This window comes from Sturnus vulgaris, chromosome 1, assembly GCF_052056855.1.
Source record: "Sturnus vulgaris isolate bStuVul1 chromosome 1, bStuVul1.hap1, whole genome shotgun sequence".
Taxonomy (NCBI): domain Eukaryota; kingdom Metazoa; phylum Chordata; class Aves; order Passeriformes; family Sturnidae; genus Sturnus; species Sturnus vulgaris.
This window is the reverse complement of record NC_142243.1, coordinates 41,680,423-41,700,849: the sequence shown is the minus strand read 5'-3', so window position 1 is coordinate 41,700,849 and position 20,427 is coordinate 41,680,423. Positions and strand designations below refer to the sequence as shown.

Genomic DNA, 20,427 nt, shown 5'->3' with positions numbered 1-20,427 from the left:
ATCAGCACTACACGTTCAGTTTTGGTGTGAGAAACACTTCCTCCAGTATTTCACCTCCCAGCACACGGGTGGCTGTGCTGCCCTGTCCTGTCTGATTCCTTCTTTCCATTTGGTGAAGATGCAGAGGAGGCAGACTTTGCTGCAAAGCCTTTCTGCTCCCTCTGTGCTCAGCACTGGAGTCACAGCCTTGCGAAGCCTCTCCAGGAAGGTGTCACAAGAACACAGAATCACCCAGCTCTTTTCTTTCTTTATTTTTTTATTGAAAGCTTCATCAAAGAAAACAGAAGTTTAAACCTAACATCCACTGATCTACAGAAAGCCCCAGGAGTGGGAAAATGGCAGCTATTTAGGACTGTGTTACAAATGGAAAACATAAAAAAAAAATCATAGCAGTACAGATCTTTCAGAGACATTCTGAGACATCAGCACACAGATGCCCATATAAATAAGATTCATAATTTAATGTATCACAGAGGTTCTGTATTCTACATTTTGGCTGCAGTGAAGTCTGTAAGGGCTGTAAAGAACCTCTGACCCATTTTTGTGATGCGTGTTTTCTTGATTGGAAGTTCATCTGCTTTCAGAGCTGCTTTGATTTTTCTTACAGATAGAATCTATTCATTCTCCTTTAAAAAGGGAAACAATTAAAAATTCCTAAATGAATTCTGTACACTTCCCTGGTTTTACATAAAATTGTTTTGCCTCAAAAAGATAGTAGAATTTTCTTCCACTCTGGAATACATCATATTTAATAATACTTCAATTACATAAACATCATGTTCTCTTCTTTAGGCTGCATTTTTGGGCTTTAAAAAATATAACTGACTGTAAATTTCACCAAATTCATAAAATTATTATCCAAGAGAAAGACACTTAAAGGCAGAAAACTAACATTGGGCAGATACTCTTTTAAGGACAACAGATCCAGATCTTGAAAGGTGCTTGCACCTTGCAGGCTTTGGACCTACAAGGAAAAATGGATTTGTGAACGTGTCAAGGGTTGACATTTTCCACTTCATTACACATTTTTATTAAGGTGAAAGAACTCAGCTGTCCCTGTTGGGGAATTAACAATTGAACTGAACAATTTTAATAAACACAAGAATTTTTTTCTTATCATGGAAATCTGAACCAGCACTGGCATTCATTTCTTTTACAGCTTTACTCTGATAATTTTCTGTTCAATTTTAACAAAGAGCATGTTAATAAAGGGGAGAAGAAAGGGTCTCTTCTGCCTGCTTTGAGGCACAAAGGTGAATAAATCTCTGGGGTATATACAGAGCTCTAGCCTATTTGGGTGACAGGAGCAATATAGAAAAGTTGGTGCTATTTTTGAGAGGAAAATAACTCTCCTTACACTGCATCTTTGCTGCTTACTGAGATTCTAGAAATCTGCTCCACTGAAGAGGAGAAGTCTGCTGCTCACTCAGCCCTCCTTCTGAGAAAGTGTGTGTGCATGACTGTATATGTATTAGAAATGAAAGGAATCCTCGTTACTAGAGTCAATTGTCATCAAACAGAAAAGACTAATACACCAAATATCAGCAGTTTTGTTGTTTTCTGTTTTGCATTTCCATCACACCGTGACTGTTTTCTTGGTTCACAAGGGCTATGGAGAAAGACCAGGAAAATCCCTTACCCTAGGGCACTTCTTTTATATCCGGACCAATTTCATGTTACATAAAGTTTTGAAAGGAAATGTTGACCGTGTGTGCATCAGATATTACTATCTTCAACTACCACATTTGGTCTCATCACTAAAAATGGATTGATTCATTGCTTTAAGCACATTATCACTCTTTAGCATGACTCTTGCTATAGGTGGAGTTAAGTGAGTCTGCCTAAACCTGTTTTGCTCATGTCAACCTCAGCATTAAAATGAAGTGGCATGAGAAGCACCATCAAGCTTAAAACCATGAAGCATGGCAATTTTTTAAACACTTAGGATCAGTCTCAATCTTCAGTACCATAAACAACATAATATAGATCCAAATACTATGACATATTAAAAATAAACTTTATTACAATGCAGGCTTCCTCAAATTTGCTGAGTTTTGGTACACATACATACATAAATAATACCCTTCATCTGATTTTTACTCGAGTAAAAATCCCTTCAAATGCTACAGCCCAATTGCCCGTTGAAAGTTTAAGCCCTCACTTCTCTAATGACCAGCCTTTATCTTCCATGTTTGGGCATGCATCCATAGCAGAAGATGATACAATGTGATGCAATTGCTCTCAGATATGCCTCATTCTGCATTACGGTGGATTTCTTGACCAACACAACCAAGGCAGTCTCTTGGTAAACAGAACTACACAAGTAAGCACAGGCTAAGGACATTTCAAGAGTCTGTTTCACTGGAAGGCAATAAGAGGACATTCACAATTCGAGGCCTGACTGTCACAGGTGAAAAGTGCTTACAAAACCAGCAGTAGAGCCAGATAGGAAGAAGAGTCCCTCTGCAATCTCAGCAGGAACAGTGAGATTTTTTTCAGTGCCCTGAACTACACTCGGGTCAGCACCTGCAAATATAACACTCTCTTCAGTTCCACTGTATCTTTTTTTTTTTTTTCCTCAATGTTAAGTGACAAGCCCAGGTATTCAGAATTTTCTAGCCATAATTCATAATTTTCTGACACCCTTTTTATATTTATCTTTTAAGGTAAAAAAAAAAAAAAAAATTACTAAACCTGAACATCCAGATTTGATTATTTACAAGAATTCAGGTGTGATGGAAAGTACATACGCAGTTCAGTTTATGGATCTGATGTTACTCCTAGACCTCTGGGCCAGGCACCATTGCCTTAGATATCTAGAGTTGTTTCTGCAATCTTTCAGGAACTCTCCTGATATTTAAAGCTAAATTGGCAAGACAGACAAAGATATTGACTTTACAAATTCAGGTCTTCAAAAAAAAAAAAAAAAAAGGAAGGAAAACAGAATCTAAATAGAGCATAATAATAAAAAACCTTCAAAAAACCATATTAGCCAGAACAAACATAAAGAAAACCAGTTTAAGATTTCAGAGGCCACCAAGCGACAACACCCATGCAGCAAGTGTGTTGCTATTTCTCTGTTCACTTTTATCTAATTTTTAACTTTAAGAAATGAGTTACCACTTTCTGAGCATTTTGGAAGTTCCAAATAAGCTTTTTTCTTACCTTATGATCTATGAATGCTTATACTCAAAGCTCACAGTGTTTACAATTCATAGATTTCAAGTACCAGTTCACTGTTTTTTTTGGGATCAGTAAGATGATGAATGTATCTAAGGGGTCCATTTTCTTTCCTCTTCTTCTTCCTCTACTTCTTTGCTTTGTTTCTTTTGATTTCAAACACTATTGAACATCATAGCATGGAAAAGAAAGGGAACAATTCTAATACAGAATGCACTTGAAACACTTTAAAGTGACAGGCACTGTGATATCGTGTTGCCTGCCTGGCGTAATAAAAAACACTGAGATTGTTTAACTTTGCTGAAAAAAATAAGAAAAATGTTTCTGAATGTATAAATAAAGCAGCAGAGTTCTGAATAGAAACAAGAAGGTACCTCAGCATATTCATCAGCCACATGGTAGCTACCTTGTAGCCTCATTGTTGATAGTAAATGAGACTTTTTGTGTGTCACATTAGAACTAACACAGAAACAAATGTCTTTATTTCATATGTAACTGACTTGTGCCTAGGGTTATCGCCATTGGTACAAATAATTCAGAGACAGAAGAGAGTGTGTGTAGAAAGGAAGAAAATAAGGCTAGATCGATTTTTTCCCTCATATGCCCTCTAAACAAAGAGGGAACCTTTATCCAAGGACAAAATTCAAGTGCCCCTCTCAAAGAGCAACAAGTAATGAGACAGCACATGAAACAGAGAGGTTTGGGGTTTTTTTCTGAATTGAAAGCATGTGGATGATAATGTTCTTTTACTTTGGCATCATCTGGTTTTCAGAAGTGTTGAATATCAACAACTACTCCAGAAAAAGCAGAAGTTTTATCACTTCTGAAAATCAGGCCCTCTTCCTATGGTGAAGAACCATGTGAATTCCCATTTCTCTCTTTTCTATGTTGCATACTTCGCAGCATTTACTTGGGAAATCCCCTACCCCTCCCACTATGTTAAAAAATACGATCTTGTTTTATCGATTTAAAAAAATAATTGTGTTCTTTTCCCTCAAAAAAAAAAAAGTCAGGTTAGGGAAACACAGACCTCTTTTTAAGATTGGGCAGCTGAATCAGATTGATCCGATACATATGTTTTTATTTTCCTTATTTTTAATGGATACCCTGTCTCTAATCCACCACAGTAAATGTGATGAGCCTTCCCCTCTCTTCTGGATGGAGAAAAGTTTAAAAATGTTTGGTTTAATCTTTGATATACACATAGATATGTGTGTCTGTATACATATATGGAAATGCTGCTTCACTTCTGCCTCCTTAAGGAAAAAAATCATCTTTTGACTTCCTTCTCACCTTTTTCATTTATCTGTTTGGAAGAAGTAAGGGCCATAATCAAGATTTCTATATGGAGAATAACTGTCATTCCGAAAACAGGTTTTGATGAATTAAATGTAGTGTCTCTTTTTCTGGTTTTTGTTTGTTTTTGGGGTTTTTTTGCCTAATCATACTAATTAGTGATTGTCAGTCAACATATTAAGACAACAGAAATCATAGCAGAGAAGAGTAATTTTTAACTTCCTGCCTGCATGACAATATGACATAATTTTCAACATTTCTGCTTTTATGGGAAAGCTAAAATTAGAACAAAGATCAAGTTTTTGCTTTCTCTTATATCTACCTGGCAACTCAAATGCAACACTGAGAAATAAATGCAGAATTAAGGTGGCTATGCATGCTGGACGATGACAAAGACTGAGGTGAAGAAATGAATTGGTATGTTGGACTTCAGAAGGAAGACTGTTGTTTCAGTAGAAATACCAAAGATCAGGTAATTAAAGAGAAAAACTCACCAAAATTAAAGCCTGCCTGGACAGATTAGTTGGTAACTCAATCCCCCTTGCTTTGGGATGCTCTCCAAAGCACATCATCAAAAACCTGGACAGCTTCTGATACCAACTATTCTGAAATTTCCACTATAAACATATGCAGTATGTAAAACACCAGTGGAAGATAGTTTAAACAAACAAGAAAGTAAGAACTGGTCCGGCCATGTAGGTCAAATAAAGATAAAAAAAGAAAAGAACCCTCTATCTTCTGGACTGCGTTAGGGTGTCACTTCATCTTTGGTATAAAATAGGCCATCCATAGGCTGCATTTGTTCACAACTAGGAAAGACTACAGAAATTGTCAACAATTTCTTCTATCTATTGCTTTTTTTGCACTTTTTTTGACCATAAGCTCCTATCTACTTAAGTTTTTTTTAATGCTCTTAAGCTAGGTTTTTGCAATGTGACAAGCAAAGCGGACTAAAAACTTCTTAAAGCTCATAAAAAAGACTGCAGATAAAAAGCACTAATGCTTTTGCTAGCGATCACGCTTTGTAAATAAAAAAATCTGCATTCTGCAAGAAAAAAACCCTGCATTCTCTATAATGCAGCAAGTTTTTTTCTCAATTCAATAATTTTACTGTAAAATGCTTTAGCCTTCTAGATTTTTTTTTCTGTCAACACTTAAGACAAAGTTCATAAAAGTCCCAGCATTTTTCCAATCCTTTCAGTTGCCACAGTTCCTTTAGTTCCTTTATCATCAACTTTTCTTCAAAAGAAGAAAATCATTTTCTTTTAAACTGTACAGTTTATTTTTTGTTCACCCCAAAAACTCAGTCTATTAAACTTCTGCACCAGCACCGGTGTGAGCAGTTTCAATTCATTCTCGGGTTTTCTAACAAGACGTTGACAGCTTGCCTTGAGAGCCTTTGACGTCCTTAAAATTAAGGCAATTAAGATTCAAGATAAACCTTACCTAAACATTTCTTTAAAAAAAAAACCAAAAAACCAAAAAACCAAAAAAATACTCTAGATTTAAAACAAGAAGAAAAAGAAAATGAGAGAAAAAGAGTAGCTTAATTTTTGAGGAAGACAATTGGTTTTCATCGCAACTTGCTCCCTCTTGACATCATCAGTTTTTCTGTTTAAAAAAAAAAAAATTCTAGCTACACCACCAGGTAAATTCTGAATTCAAATGTTCGTCCAGATGAAATGTCAACCCAGCATTTTTCTTCTGGGTTTTTCCTTTAGTTGAAAAAAAATAGCAAAAATAAAATTGTCAGACTACATGACGGAACCATTTGCACAGCACATAAAAACACTGTTTTGTTTTTGTTGGGAAAGGTAGAAAAAAAAAAGCATTCATTTGACGCCTGTGCAAACTGGAAGCCAACTTCTTGTTCAGTGAAGTTTCTCCATTCAAGGCAAAGATTTCAGACCGACATTCTTCAGTCCTGTTTATTGTCTGTAAAAACAATTAAATTAAAGTGGTCATTAAGTCAAAACAACTTTGAAATAGCCTCCTCTCCTCTTTTTCCACCCAATTCCCTTTAAAAGTTATCCAAGCTAAACTAACTTTGCAGCTGTTTAAATATGATACCACGACTAAGCTGAAAATAGTCAGGAAAAAATAGGGAACTCCTACTTTGGGGATATTAACACATCCTAAGCAGATGAATTTACTCCTTGAATGCCAGGCATTAATAGGCAGTATAACTACACTGAAATGAGATGAATACATGGCTTAACACTGTGTAAACCTTTCACAGGTAATTCAATAAAAGGTTGAATATTTTCATAATAATAAGTGCCACTATTTATTTTGGGTATTAATAACAAAAGATAAAATTGCATTAAAAAGATACAGCCAATTTGCCAGGAAGAACACATTTTCTGATGGCAAGAACAATTAGACTGTGAAGCAGTCAGCTTAATGAGCCAGTTAAAGCTTGCTTAGCAGAAACCGTCAAGGCAATATTAATCAGAAAAATATATTTTTTATCATATTGTGTCATATCTTTCTAAATTTAGCACAGAGAATAAGCAAAACTATCAACCCTTTTCCTAAAGAAGATACCTCTCATTTTGTGTTTTAGATGTTTCATGTCACTTAAAGATATGTCACATCTAGCTTATTTTAATAAGCCTGTATGAGATATTTAAGAGAGACCCAAAACCTACATAAAAATTCTATTCCATGTCTAGGACTACCTGTAAGAGTCAGCTGTTGCTTTTCCCACAGTCTTTAAAGATTACATGGAAAAAATCCTTTCCTGACCAAAATTCAAGGCAAGAAAATCCAGCACTTTTCCTTTTGCAAACATTTATGCATTTGCCTTGACTAGTTCAAAATAAATTTTAAAATTATGAGTTCAATTGTGAAGAATGTCGATTACCTAACATTTGCCACAGAACTTTTTGTCTGGGAGTACAAACATAGAACTATAATTTTAAATATTAAATTTGCCAAAGGGTTTTTTCATTGCATCACACCTGAAAATTAGTATTTTGAAAGTTAAGAAGAGATTTATGTGGAATGCAACAATCAACTATTTTTTTCAGATTTTCTATGCATCATTTCTGGTAGGACTACTCAAGCTGGAAGCTCACCTCCTGAGATTTTACTGCCCCTATGGATCAAGTGGCTGCCACATGTGTGAAAGTCCAATATCACCAACAGGTCACAGCACACACCCTCCAATCTAAACTAGCACTGAGTTTGCCTACAAAAGGCTCCAGAAAAACACAATTCTTTCCACTTTTAAAATCAGAGTATGTTGTCCAGCCGAGTTTTGCTTGGAGGTAAGAGAGTACACTTTTTGGAGGCAAGGATATCCATTGATCTCCACTTCACAGTCTTCATGCTTTTATGTGCAAAATTAAATATTTACAAGGAAAAAGGGGAGTAGGGTCTAAAAGAATTAAGGTGATTTTCTCATAAAGTAGATTCCTCTTCTCAGAATCAAGGACTGTTTTTATCTACACAATATGTAGCCAGGTTTTTGCTATGAAGTTAGCACTTCTAAACTCTGTGGGTGGGATCCTCGAGTACAGCATTCAATATATTAAATAAAAGAACATGTATGCTGATTAGAAAGTGGAACTTAAATTCCAAGTTTCATGGTTTATTTTTACTTACAGAGAGTACAGATTCCTTATACCACTCAGTTCATTCATAGTACATTGTCTCTCCTTCGTTGTCTGCAATTTTGTGATTGTTGCAAAGAAAATAAATATAAGGAAATATACCATTATAACTTTTCTCCTAACTGATCAGCTCCTATGAAATAATTTTATATAGTCTGCCTGTTCCTTTGCCTATATCTGACAAAATCATTGTCCAGTAATGTTAATTACTTTCCCATATCTCACATTGACAATCACCATTTTATATCTTACATGATGTTTGTTATTACTAAATGAGCCCTTTGAAAAGCAGAGTAATAAAACAATATTTTAATTATAAAACAAAATCACTTGGTTTTATATTAATGTCTGCTGGAATATTTTGCCAGTTCTTTTTTTAAAGACAGAGATTGTGTATATTTTGGTTTGTTTCTACAGCTTCCCACACTGCATTTCTGCCTGCAACTGGCAGATATAAATAGAGGACCCATTTCAGTTAAAAAAATACTGAAATAAGCATAATAAAAAAATCTGTAGTGGATCTGCCTGTCTGATTAAAAAAGAAAGAAAGTCCTCTGAATATAAATGCCAGTGCCATTAAAAGTATATCCATCACTGCAAAAAGGCTGTAGCTGACAAGGAAAGATGAGGGATCTCATTTTCAGGGAATTCACCACATGGGCAAGAAACACAGCACCCATTTCAATAAAGAACTGCAATGTAGTTTTCTCCTGTGCTGGAAAAATGCCAGAATCTGCAGCTCACAGCTACCTTATGAGGGCTTTTAGACCTAAGTCCTTTTTCTTTAAGATGTAAGAGAAAGGGAACTGAGACATAGAAATCATCAGACTCAAATGCTACAGAACAAACTCATTAAAACAAGCCAACAGGATGGTACAGACGTATATTTTTCTCTTTGCTTTTTATATTCTGTGAGTATTTTGCAATCGTTTCTTTATAGGTGCTAGAGAAACTGGCAGCTACAAAGGTAAGTACACATAATCTGTGTCTCCAATTGGGTAGCTTGTGATTGATTGTTTTTGCAACGTGTACATCCAAACAGATGTAGGCATGACAAAAAAAATAGTTTTCTGCTTTATGGTGGTCAAAACCACATAAATCTGAAACCATTTGATACTTATATGGTAGACAAACAAATGCATCTTCCACTTCCAGAGGTCAAAAAGAAAGTAAAGCAATTGACAAATTGGTATAATTCTAATCTTCCTATACCAGCTCATGTCTGATGCCTCTGTATGTACAGAATCATGATGCATTGACTGACATATCTATCGTATTTCTTGTCTGGCTATTTCTCTACTTTGTTCCCCACAATAAAACATGTATAATTTTATTTTCAGTGTGATGCTGGTGTTTATTATACATGTATTAATAAAAGACTGGATTTGTGCTCCTTCCCAGAATCTGTCCAACATTTATCAGTCCCAGTGAGCACCCTGTCACTATGTAACCTTCTCTTTGTGAGGATTTTTATTGTAGCAAAGAGAAGTTGTGTTTGAAAAGATTATTCTGAAGACGAAGGGACTCTTTAGAAGTTCTAAATATAGCTGTCAGTTTATAAATTTTAAACTTTCCAAAGTATTCCATGTAAAGTAAACAAAGGGAGCAGAAGAAAGGAGACAGGTCGAACAGTGCCTCTACCCACTTTTTTCTTATCCCTTCTTCTTCCATTTCCAGGTCCTGCCTACTCTGTGTCTGCATGGCGGTTTTGCACAATCACAAATACCAACTTGGGTTAATTTATACTGCTTCATTACACTTTTGGAAAGAAACCTTTAGATGTGCCAATGTGCACTGTGCCAATATTTTCACCACTGCAAAATTTAAGCCCTTTTTAACCTCTGATGCCAGATGCTGCTTTAGCCCAGCATGATGATTGTTAACACAGTTGTTGAGATCCTTCTGAGTCCAGAAAAGCAGCAGACAGCTAGAGAGCATAACACTGTGGGCAGGAGCATAAGGACATTTTGCCAAATTGAGGCCATCAGCCAAAACCTTTTGCTAATTACACTTCTATATATCCAGAATTCATCTGAACTTAATGAAGCTATTCAGAATTTATATTTCTGAAAGAGGGAGTCAAATTTGGCCTGCTATAATCAAGAAGCAAAACGCTCTGACAAAGCCTGTGCCTACTTACTTAGACTGTTGGTAAGAATATGCAGGCGCATGTTCACTGGATGTTTCCACTGTCATCTGTTGCTGTTGACCACTGGCTTCCTGTGATGAAGATGCTACTGTCTGTGGAGAAGTATCAGCAACAACACCCTAGGGAATCAAATGAGAACATGAAAAACTTACTAATTTTGCTCATGCCAGTGAATTACGTAAAAGAGCTCAGCACCAGCTCACCGCTCACGCATTTCTCTAGAGATCAAGAGAGTTTGAGGTAGCAGAACCACATGCTAACACAACAAACTCCATCAGTTTTAGAAAGCTAATTCAGCAACAAGAAGCTTTCTCAGCCTACCAGCAGTATTTTGCTCTCAGAAGTTGCAGTGAAAAATACCTTCCCCTTTGAGGGCAGTTCCCTGCCCATTCAAAGCTAGAGGCAAATCTGATTTTGGATTCTGGGTTTTACTTCTTGTTTTTTTCACAACATAGATATGCCTTTTTCAATCTTTCTTTACCTACCCCAACTTCACAGTCAGTTCACATTTATTTTGTTTTATTTAAAATGCAATAGAAGCAGAATCTAGACCCACTGCTCTCCACTTTACTACATATCCAACAGAATTTTAGTCACCTTAGAAGAATGGTGCTCTCTTCTACACACTGTTTCTATGCATGTTCCCTTCAAAAACAAATTTGCTTTATACTAAAGACTTAAATCTGTTGAGTCAAAGCTCCAATGAAGTTTTGTTTTATTTATATGTTTGCAAAAAGTAGATAAGTAAACGCATAAAAGATTATATTCATGAATGTAACATTATGCACAATTTCTTATCCTACTTAGATGGTCTGAATAATACTTGGTTAAAGTTTTTTGTATGCTTTCAAAGCAAAATATATTTTCTTTCCTCTACTCTCACGCTCGGTGTGTTGGTCACATGAATAGCAAGTCTCTTCAGAGAGCATGCTTTATTACACTATTGCACACAACAGAACCAGAAGAGGGAGCACAAAGCACTTGCTTTGTTTTTATTTGAGCCCCATGTAAACAACAGGTAGTTTATTTTAAAGTATCTGTTAAAATATAAGTTTTATTTTTGAGAAATTCTTTATATCTATTGCTAAGTGGACGGCCAGTATTATCTTTTTCTGTCTACTCCCTTGTCTTTATCCTTCTCCTTTTGTCCATCTCATCTTGAGATTGTAAGCTCTCTGGGGCAGAGACTGTATTTTTTGGTCTCTGCTTGTGGAGCATCCAGCATGGTAGGGTCTTGGTTCATGACACTACATGAATACAGATAAACATTAACAATAATCATCATCACTGGAAAAGATCAAAACAGGCTACAGATTCAGATAATATTTTGATTATTATAGTAGATAATTGTGACATTGAGTTACTTTAGAAGGCATGAATACACTAGTGAGTGATGGGGAAGAAGGCTCAACAAGTAATTTAAATTAACCTTAATTCTCATTTGGACAGGTCAGCATGGTGTGCAGCCAATCCCATGATATGAACAACTCTCTATCCCACCATCTCATTTTAATTCAGATTTGTATCTACCTGATTTAGACTTAAAAATGGCAATTGAAAAGAGGCACTCGCAGTGCATTTGCAAACAAATGAGGTTTAGGGCAAAATTATACCGAGGCTGAAAAAAGACTGAAACACAACGAGCTCAGTATGACAGAACGGTAGTAGCCTTTCCTGTGGGACCTTATCTGGGAATAGTTGCAAAGAACTAGGAGAAAACAGGATAAACCCACTTGACTGCTGGTGAAGCCATGCCAGCAGTACCACTAACTCACATCCTCAAAGCACAGAGTAGTAAAAGCACAAAATCCAAAGTCCACACAGATGAAGACAGAAGTACAGAGACCCTGGCACTCCTTGCCTTACCCCAGAGTAGGGCAGAAGTTGTTAATAAAAGAGGGTAGTGCCAAAGAGACCCACACAGGGAAGAGGATGCCAAGGCTCCCTCCTCTCGCTGTGCTCAGCTGCCCTTATGAAGCTTCACAGAAGTGGAGGCCAAGCTGACGCTCTCCCAGCAGCCTGTGGTCTACAGGGTTGAGTAAATACTTACTCATTAGACTGTCATCAGCATGACTCAGCCCCAAGGAGGGAGGGAGCGAATCCTTCCTCAAGGATGAAAAGCACTCAGTCAGTGCAGCATCCTCCACGTCTGTATATACAAGAGGAAGGTTTCCATTGCTCAATCACTTTTTCTGGTGGCTAAATGTTTCAGCAATTACCTATGCTTGCTAAGGACCGCATCAAACCCTCTTGCAATCTTCTCTTCTTGAAATCTCTTTTGGTTTCGTGGTCTGCCTGCTGGGTTTGTTTTCCTGTCTCTTCCCATCTCCCTCCCAAGTAAATGGGGAAAAAATAGTCATAATCACTGATGTTTTTATTCCATGTCCTGCTGTACAACAAAACAAATGCAAAACAAGAGCCCTTGCAAATAATTAAAAAAATAAAAAAGAGGGGTTAGAAAAAAGAAGGAAAAGGAAAGAAAGAAAGAAAACAAAAAGAGAAAGAAATGTGCAGTCCTCATTTAAAGCGCTGGAAGCTTCCAGCCACCAGTCCATAAAGAACCTTTAGGCCCCTTTCAAACAACAGGTGCTAGAAGGCATAACAAATAAGAGTTCTATTCCCCCTTCACTCTACTTTCATGGATGGAGATAAACTTACTTCAATAGGGACAGCTGTTGGAGGCACAGGAGTGTACTGGGGAATGTAGGTCCCTTGCATAGGTGCAGCAGCAGTCATGTACTAGAACAAATCAAAAGCAAATGAACAGTAGAAAACCACAATTAAGATGCATAAAACCATGTTAGAAGAATGATACAATTTCAATTTCCCATTCAGAGCTTTTAGCTAGAGTATAGCATATTATTCCTTTTAAGTATGGACTTTAGGTAATAGTATAACTTACCCAGCTATAAAACACCGTAATCTTGAACTTCAAACTCAGGTCATATCTGAATATAGACAATAGTAAACATCTCACTGACAGAAGGACATTGTTCTCTAAAATTGAGACACTCCTATTTGTACTTACAAAAAACTCAGAGGAGGCATGATAGCAGCATGTAAGTGGTTACAGATACAAAGCAGTCTAAACAATCTTTTGGAGTCTTATTGACCTTATCTAATAACACCTACAAAATATGAAGCATGAAATTTGAGAAGTTTATTCCAATCTATATTTAACCCCATCAACAGCAGCAGTTGAGTTTACAGGGATACAAAGCTGCAGATAGGTGCAATCTGAGATAGGAGAAATAAAGCAAGAGCAAAGTCCGTCTGGAGTTTCTCCTTTTGTACACAGGTACCTTAGCTAAATTCTTATGGCTTATTCTTATTATCCAGGGATCTTTCCTATGCATTTTGAAGCTTGTGCAAATTATTATAGCAACGATTTGTATTAGCTTCTCTGAAACACTGTCTCTCCTAAGTACTAGAAGACAATCTTTTATAAAATTCATGTGTGCATGTGAATTTTGTCATTGTTATGGCACTGATTTCTTTATATATGACACTTCTCAAAAATCTCTTGAATTGAATGCAACTGTCATAGTTCAAATTTTCAAATAAAGTATTGATATTAAGTCCTTAGATCTATATGTACTTTTCTTTCTACAATCCAGTCCTAACTACATGTCTTCACTGACAAGAATCTCAGAATGTGCCCAATCCCCCAACTGACTGTATGACACTTCCACTACATGTTATCTTCAAAGACACAGCAAAGATCTGAATCAGCCCACAATGTATTTGATGAATTTTAAAATGAGTTAAATATAGCTTTGCTTCCTGGCAGAGCTAGGAAGTGCTTGCAAGATTTTATTCCGCTGTTTATAGTAAAATTTACATTTCAAGCACTCTCCCACCTCAATTCTAAACTAACTGGATGGTTTGATATGCCTGTCACAAATATGCATTATGAAATTGCAAAGTGGGGTGCAGACTGCAGCAATGCTGGAGGAACGTCTAAGGGAATGACAACAGCATATGTAAGAATCTCACAGCTAAATTGTGAATTATTCTTTCAAGTAGAAGAAAATAAAAAGTATTTAAGTGAAATTGTTTTCTATTTAAAAAAACTAAGTGAGGATCGTATTTGACGTAGAATGTACACTTGCAATATGAGCAGCATATGGTGTTGAGACTCATCACAGTATTTTTCCCCAAATTCACAGTTTTTTCTTTAACTTGAGCAAAGAGACAGGAGCGCCCTCAGTGTCTACTGTGTGCCTCTATCCGGCCATGTTTTTCTGCAGCTCTTTTTCCTTGCTCTTCAGGAAGAGAATTGAATTCAATGGTGTTTTTTATGAAGGCTAACCCACCAAAAGCATTAGGCCAGCTCTCCCTATTGTACTCAGTACAGTTGGGTTGTTCTCCTGCCTCACAGATTAAGAGCTAATGAGAATGCTACAGCAGGGTGTTGCAGAGCTGCTTCCACTCCATTCATTCTGCCTTGTAATGGTGCCCTCACATGTTGGGAAGACATCTGCTGTGAAGCATTGCTCTAAATTTGTCAATATTTAACATTAACCTGAAGCACGCATTCTTAGAGTTCTGCAAAGACCTGCAAGGGTTCTAAACATCCATGCAGTCTAGCTTCACTTGTAAAAATATATATGGAGTTTATTTGAAAATGTTGATTTAAATAATAAAGTCGTATCATTCAACTTGAACTTCCTCTGTTTTCTTCCTTGAACCTGGCAGATGATCAACATTCAGACTCTAATAAAATGAAGTTGTCTCCCATTCCCTACCTGACACACAAACTCACATGACTTAATACACAGGTATATACAGGTATTCGATTATTCAACTGCCTTTTAATTCAGATCACTCCAGTTTTGCAAAATCCTTTGGCATGGTGTTCTGTAGCACAACAATGGAAACTGTCTGGGAATTAACTGATGTCCTCACTGACTCTAAAACCACTGCTCTTAGTAGTTGTGCAATTTTTTACTCTATTATTTTTCATCTCTTGAGGCAGATCCTGATCTCACTTTCCAGCCTCCTTCATGTTGCTTCTTTCACTGCCAGACAATCTCTAGGGAAAACTGTACTGTTTACCTGAGTGTCACTCGTGGCCCTGGCCAAAGCCTGCTTGCCCTGGTTGTTTCAGATACTCACACCTCCTGGTTTAATTTTTTTTTCCAGAAGTTTTAACTGAATTCAGCCAAAGAACAATGATTTAAAGCACTGGAGACCAAAGCTATCCATTTACTTGCCAGACTCCTTGGAGAACTGTAGGAGAGCGACTTCTCCCCTGTATATAACATTATGTGTGTCCAAATGTCTGTACTAATGGTGGTTTGATTTTTTTGATAAATCCTTTAGAGTTTTACAATCAAGAAAGATTTTTACAAAAAGAAAAACGTTGTTAGCCAAATTAATTCCACCAATGGCACAAATGAAGTCATAGTACTTGTGGCAAAGAATTTGGTCCTAGGAAGATTTAGCCAAGGCTCAGTGCTACAGAATACTGGTGCTTAATAAATGGTCCTGGATCACACAGCAGCAGTGATCTGTATCACAGGTATGCAGGTATCGTGCCCTTCAGTGGAATGCCCAAACATATTTAATGTCTTCCTCTTTACACATGTAAAGATACCCTCCCCATTTCAGGCAAGAGCTATTGGGTCGATGGTTAAACATGTTACAGGGGTTGGAACTGATTCTCTGTCTCCAGGGTCTCACTGAAGGGGTCACTGAGGCTTCTGTAAAAATCTTTGCCAACCTATAAAGGACAACTACAACTTAGCTCTCAGAGAGGCATAATTGGTGTCTAGTATCTGAAGTCCCCTCACATGCAGCGCAGGGAGTCCCAGCTGAGACCACATGAATTCGGGAATGTCTGCCCTGCTGGATCAGTTTCTGCCAGGGAAGCCCAGGGCTGAGAAGCTGCTTTAGCTTAGTTTGTTTACTAACAGTGTAATGAAAAAGGAGACAGATTAATTTTTATTATAACTGACACTAGCTCAAGCAAGTTTACATGTATTTCTTTCCTCTTTGAACTACATAATCCTAATTCTCTGATCTCACGGGATAAATAAAGATTACACAATGCTAAAGCACAATGTCAGTGTTGATACTTACATCAATGGGTTTGGATAATGCAAGAGTTGAATTCCTTGTCATGAATATTCATGGTTGGTTGTTTAGCAAAAAGCTTCCTGAACACTGCTGTTCAGTAACTTCCATATCCAGCACACAATGAGCCCAATCTGGAATCTGTGTCTCTCCCTGGGTCCCCCAGACACTTTACCTAGATATTCTATTAAAAAATGTACTCTGGATCTGGTAAAGTGAGTAGAGTCCATGCTAGGAGGCAGAAGAGAACTTCAGAAAATATTCTGAAATTTAAATATTTTAAAATAATAATTAAAATATTTTATATCTACTCAGTTTATGACCACCCAGGATGAAAATTCTAGTCTAAGGACATCCTTGAGCTAAGGGACTCTATTGTATTGCAGCTCAATTTGTGTTACAGTTCCTGTAAATGTACATACTCTGCACATGGCTTCCCATTTACCTCAAGAACCTCATGTAACTTGGAAGTAGGGAGATGGCAAACAAAGAAGACATCTATGTCAGAAGGCCACCACTGACATTTATTTTCTCCATGAACGACACTCATTACAGTTCTTTATCCACACTTTGTGTGAAACAGACAGCATGACTCACAGTCTCAGCTCAGCAGCACCCAGCTAAATCCACTAAATATTAATACTGTGAGCACTGAAATAAGAGAATCTGAAAAACCCGAATGCATCCTTTCTTTGTCATGTGTTTCCATCAGTATTAAAGATTTTTGAACTGTGACGTGATCAGTCATTCAACAAGGTATGTGCAAGGCAGAGGAAACCACTGTTCATTCTTCCACAGCTGTACAGCCTTTGTGGGTCTAAAAGTAGAAGCTGCTCATTTCTGACAGTAAAATGAATAGTGACTCTACGGGCAGAGATGATGGATCTGGAGGTTATAAGAGAGCTTCTCTCAGCAGTCTGATCCTTTAAAAGCCAGTAATTTCTACAGAAAACTACTACATTGCTGGTGGCAACAGACTTAATTTGCTTGTAAACTATTGTTTTCTTCATACAGTACAGAGAATGAATGCTCTCAGCACTGAAGACATGCAATATTACAATATAATTCATGCTTTATGATGCCCAACTGCTTAATTCAGACTGCAGTTATCAGGTACCAATTTAGTCTAAACGCTACATTAACAATTCTACTCATGCCTTTTCTGATGGGGCTTTTGTTTTTTACCATTTTGAAACTACTTAAATGTGTGGAAAAATATATAGCTACAAAACAAGAGTGTTAATATACACTTATATTTCTGTTCTCCTTTCAGATATACTGCCCTCTGTGATAGCAAAGAGTTAAATGGAATGAGGTAACAAATGAAGAGGTGGGTTGAGGGGACAAAATGCGATCCCTCTAGGAGAATCATGTTTAATTCAGAGAGCAACATCACTTCCTCGAGATCTGCAAACAGCACCATCTCCCAGCCTGGCTCCAGCAAGGATCGTGTTAAGCTTGCAGCAAACACCAAACCCATAAAGGTGACAAGCACTGGGAAATAGAAAACAGGGGGAAGGCAGCTGCCTGTACCCAGCAGTGAGGGAGCATGCTGCAGTGAAATAATATGGTTCACCCATCAAAGGTGGAGCTGAGTCACCTGCAGGGAATTGGCAGGAGCTTTTACATTGAGACGGTGGCACAGGTAATGTCCATTTATTCATCTGCCCTAATAAGCTCTTAGCCTGCTTTTCTCAGGCCCAGGTTAATGCAGAGTCAGGCATCTGCCTAACAGCTGAGGTACATAGCAAACACCCCTTACATCAGCCATTAGTTACTGAAGTTCAGCTGAGACACTGCCTGAAAGAGTGCCTCTTGCAAGACCAAACTATTTCATTTACATCACCAGAAGAGTTTGGCTGCACACTCTGTTTAAATTCTGAAGGCCATCATTAACAGAATGTATAAGAAACCACCCTAAAGTTCAGTTTTATTTATAGATCTAGTTGCCTATAAAATAACACAGCTGTGAGTAGACGGAGGCTGCTGCAGATACATTAACTCTCTTGGTCACTATGAGTACTGTGAGATTTTAGGGAGTGACAACAGTTAATAATCTGATCAATGTTGAATAAATTTCCCGGTATAAAGAAGACAAAAGAGAATTTACAAAATGAGATAGTAACAGATAGGTTGCAGTAAATCTGGAAACCTCAAACAACATTTAGAATCAGTAGACTTACTGAGGACAAATAGCAACGAGCGAGGAAAAAATGTTAAAGAAGCCTTTTATGTATTCTTTGTGCAAATGCTCTTTTCTGGTGTTTTGCTTTGGTGTTATATCAATGTACATCTGTTGCAAGAATCAAAGATTCTTTCCTTATATTATCAGCCTTCACGTTGCTAGAAGACACAGAGCCTTTTCAGTCAAGGAGAGCCAAAATGCAGAAGCCTTGTACCAGAATATGCTAGTAAGCATTTACACCAACCACCACAGCCTGCTAAAGGGAGGTTAAATGGGATGTCTAACATGAGCAAATGCTAAACCATATATCTGAAATAAACAAGGATTCCAGAATCTGGTCTTCAATGACTATGTGTGGTTTCATATCACTGCATGAGCTATAGTACAGAGATAATGACTAAGCTTTTCAGGATTCCTAGAATTAATGTCAGGGTTTGTTTATACCTTTTTTTTTTTTTTGTTAATCTTTTAAACCATCTGAGAAGTCTAGACACTGCATCACTAACTAAATTATGTGAAAACATTTGCATTGCTGGAAAACTGAAGGAAACTAGTCGGTTGGCTGAATTAATTTTTATCTTTTTTTTTTTTTACCCCATGAAGGAAACCTGCCCTTCCACTTTCAAATCGCTTTCCCCGCACAGAACAAAAACTGCATCTCTCTTTGACCATTGTCAAGCGGTTATAACTTTAATGAAATACAGAATAAAACCACAGCTTTTTTCTCTCTGGTTCCACCTTCTCATTTGAAAATACCCTGTTCTCCAATAGAAAAGAACATTGTCTTGCTGTGTCCTCTTATCCCATAGTCTGGCATGGCAACTCAGGAAGAGAAAAGGACCATCTAGTTCATCAGTGCGAGTGGCAGTTCAATGAAATACAATATCCAGCTGCCACAGTTTTCACTTTAAACTTAAAATATCTTTTGCTACCCAGAAGCATTCTCATTTTCCAGCTCAATCCTGTACTCATTCAATGGCTGTTATTAATTTCACTTTCTCTCAATTAAAGAATGAGAGAATAAATGATATGAAGTTTTTGCATATATTACAATAATTTTGCTAATAATTATCAGCCAGGCCTAAAATATAATAATATAATTCCATTTTACCACACAATTACCATAGTCCTATCAAGAACAGCTCTGTCATTCAACAGAATCCCATCACTGGGCCACTGCACTCATTGTTCAGGCAGAGAATAGAAATCTTTACTGGATTTAACATTCCTTCCCTGCTGCTCAGTAATACAAATGTATTTAGGAATGCTGGCTATCAATTCCCTTTCAACCTTCTTAATGAGATGTTACCTAATTCTCTGAGCAAGTTAAATGAAGGTAGAGAGAATAATAACTTCAAGAACTGTATTTGCAAACTAATCTCCTTTTCTCTTCAGGAGTTCTAAACATCCTTCACAAATCCCTATCTTTGGAAATCAGAGTAATACAAAGGTATAGAAAAAGAAGTGTGGATGAGCTAACCCCCCATAGCTGACAGGTCTTTTCTTCTTCCTGAAATTCAGTCCTGCTACTAAAGAAGAGTGATCAGGACTAATCAGATAAAGACTATTTAGAGTAAACAAGTATGAGAAGAGTCAGATCCCCACATACAACTGTGCACCATGCTCTCACTAGCATACACTTTGTAAAAACTTTAGTAAATGCAAGCAGTATAAACAGATAAATAAAAAACTAGCTCATTCACTTTAACCACTTTTTAGTTTAACGCCTGGCACTACAAATGAACTCAGTAAAAGTCTCAAACCACTTCCAGATATCCCATCAATGTGTGAAAAGGGTGGAAGCAGAGGAAAACTCATCAGGATGTGAAAATAAGTTCCCATCCTGGTTGCATCTTTCATTAATTGGAAATTTCCTTTAGGAACTTGACCTGAGGGTGCTAAAGATCCTTGCAATCCATGAG

The 20,427-nt window shown here is 37.1% G+C and overlaps 1 protein-coding gene across 6 annotated transcripts in view; it reads right to left on the bottom strand.

Moving 5' to 3' along the window:
- Positions 1–238: 238 nt before the first annotated feature.
- The window catches only part of RBMS3 (RNA binding motif single stranded interacting protein 3), a 701,354-nt gene continuing 681,165 nt past the window's right edge, over positions 239–20,427 (bottom strand). For 3 of the 6 annotated variants that reach the window (XM_088164438.1, XM_088164432.1, XM_088164427.1), the window contains 3 exons: positions 12,901–12,981; positions 10,234–10,361; positions 239–6,411 (listed from right to left, as the gene is read on the bottom strand). In XM_088164438.1, the coding sequence (XP_088020564.1) occupies positions 6,405–6,411; positions 10,234–10,361; positions 12,901–12,981 (216 nt within the window). In that variant the 3' untranslated portion in view covers positions 239–6,404. Of the gene's footprint in view, positions 6,412–10,229; positions 10,362–12,900; positions 12,982–20,427 lie in introns of those variants that run through there. The other 3 variants (XM_088164435.1, XM_088164444.1, XM_088164442.1) reach the window with 1 other exon arrangement.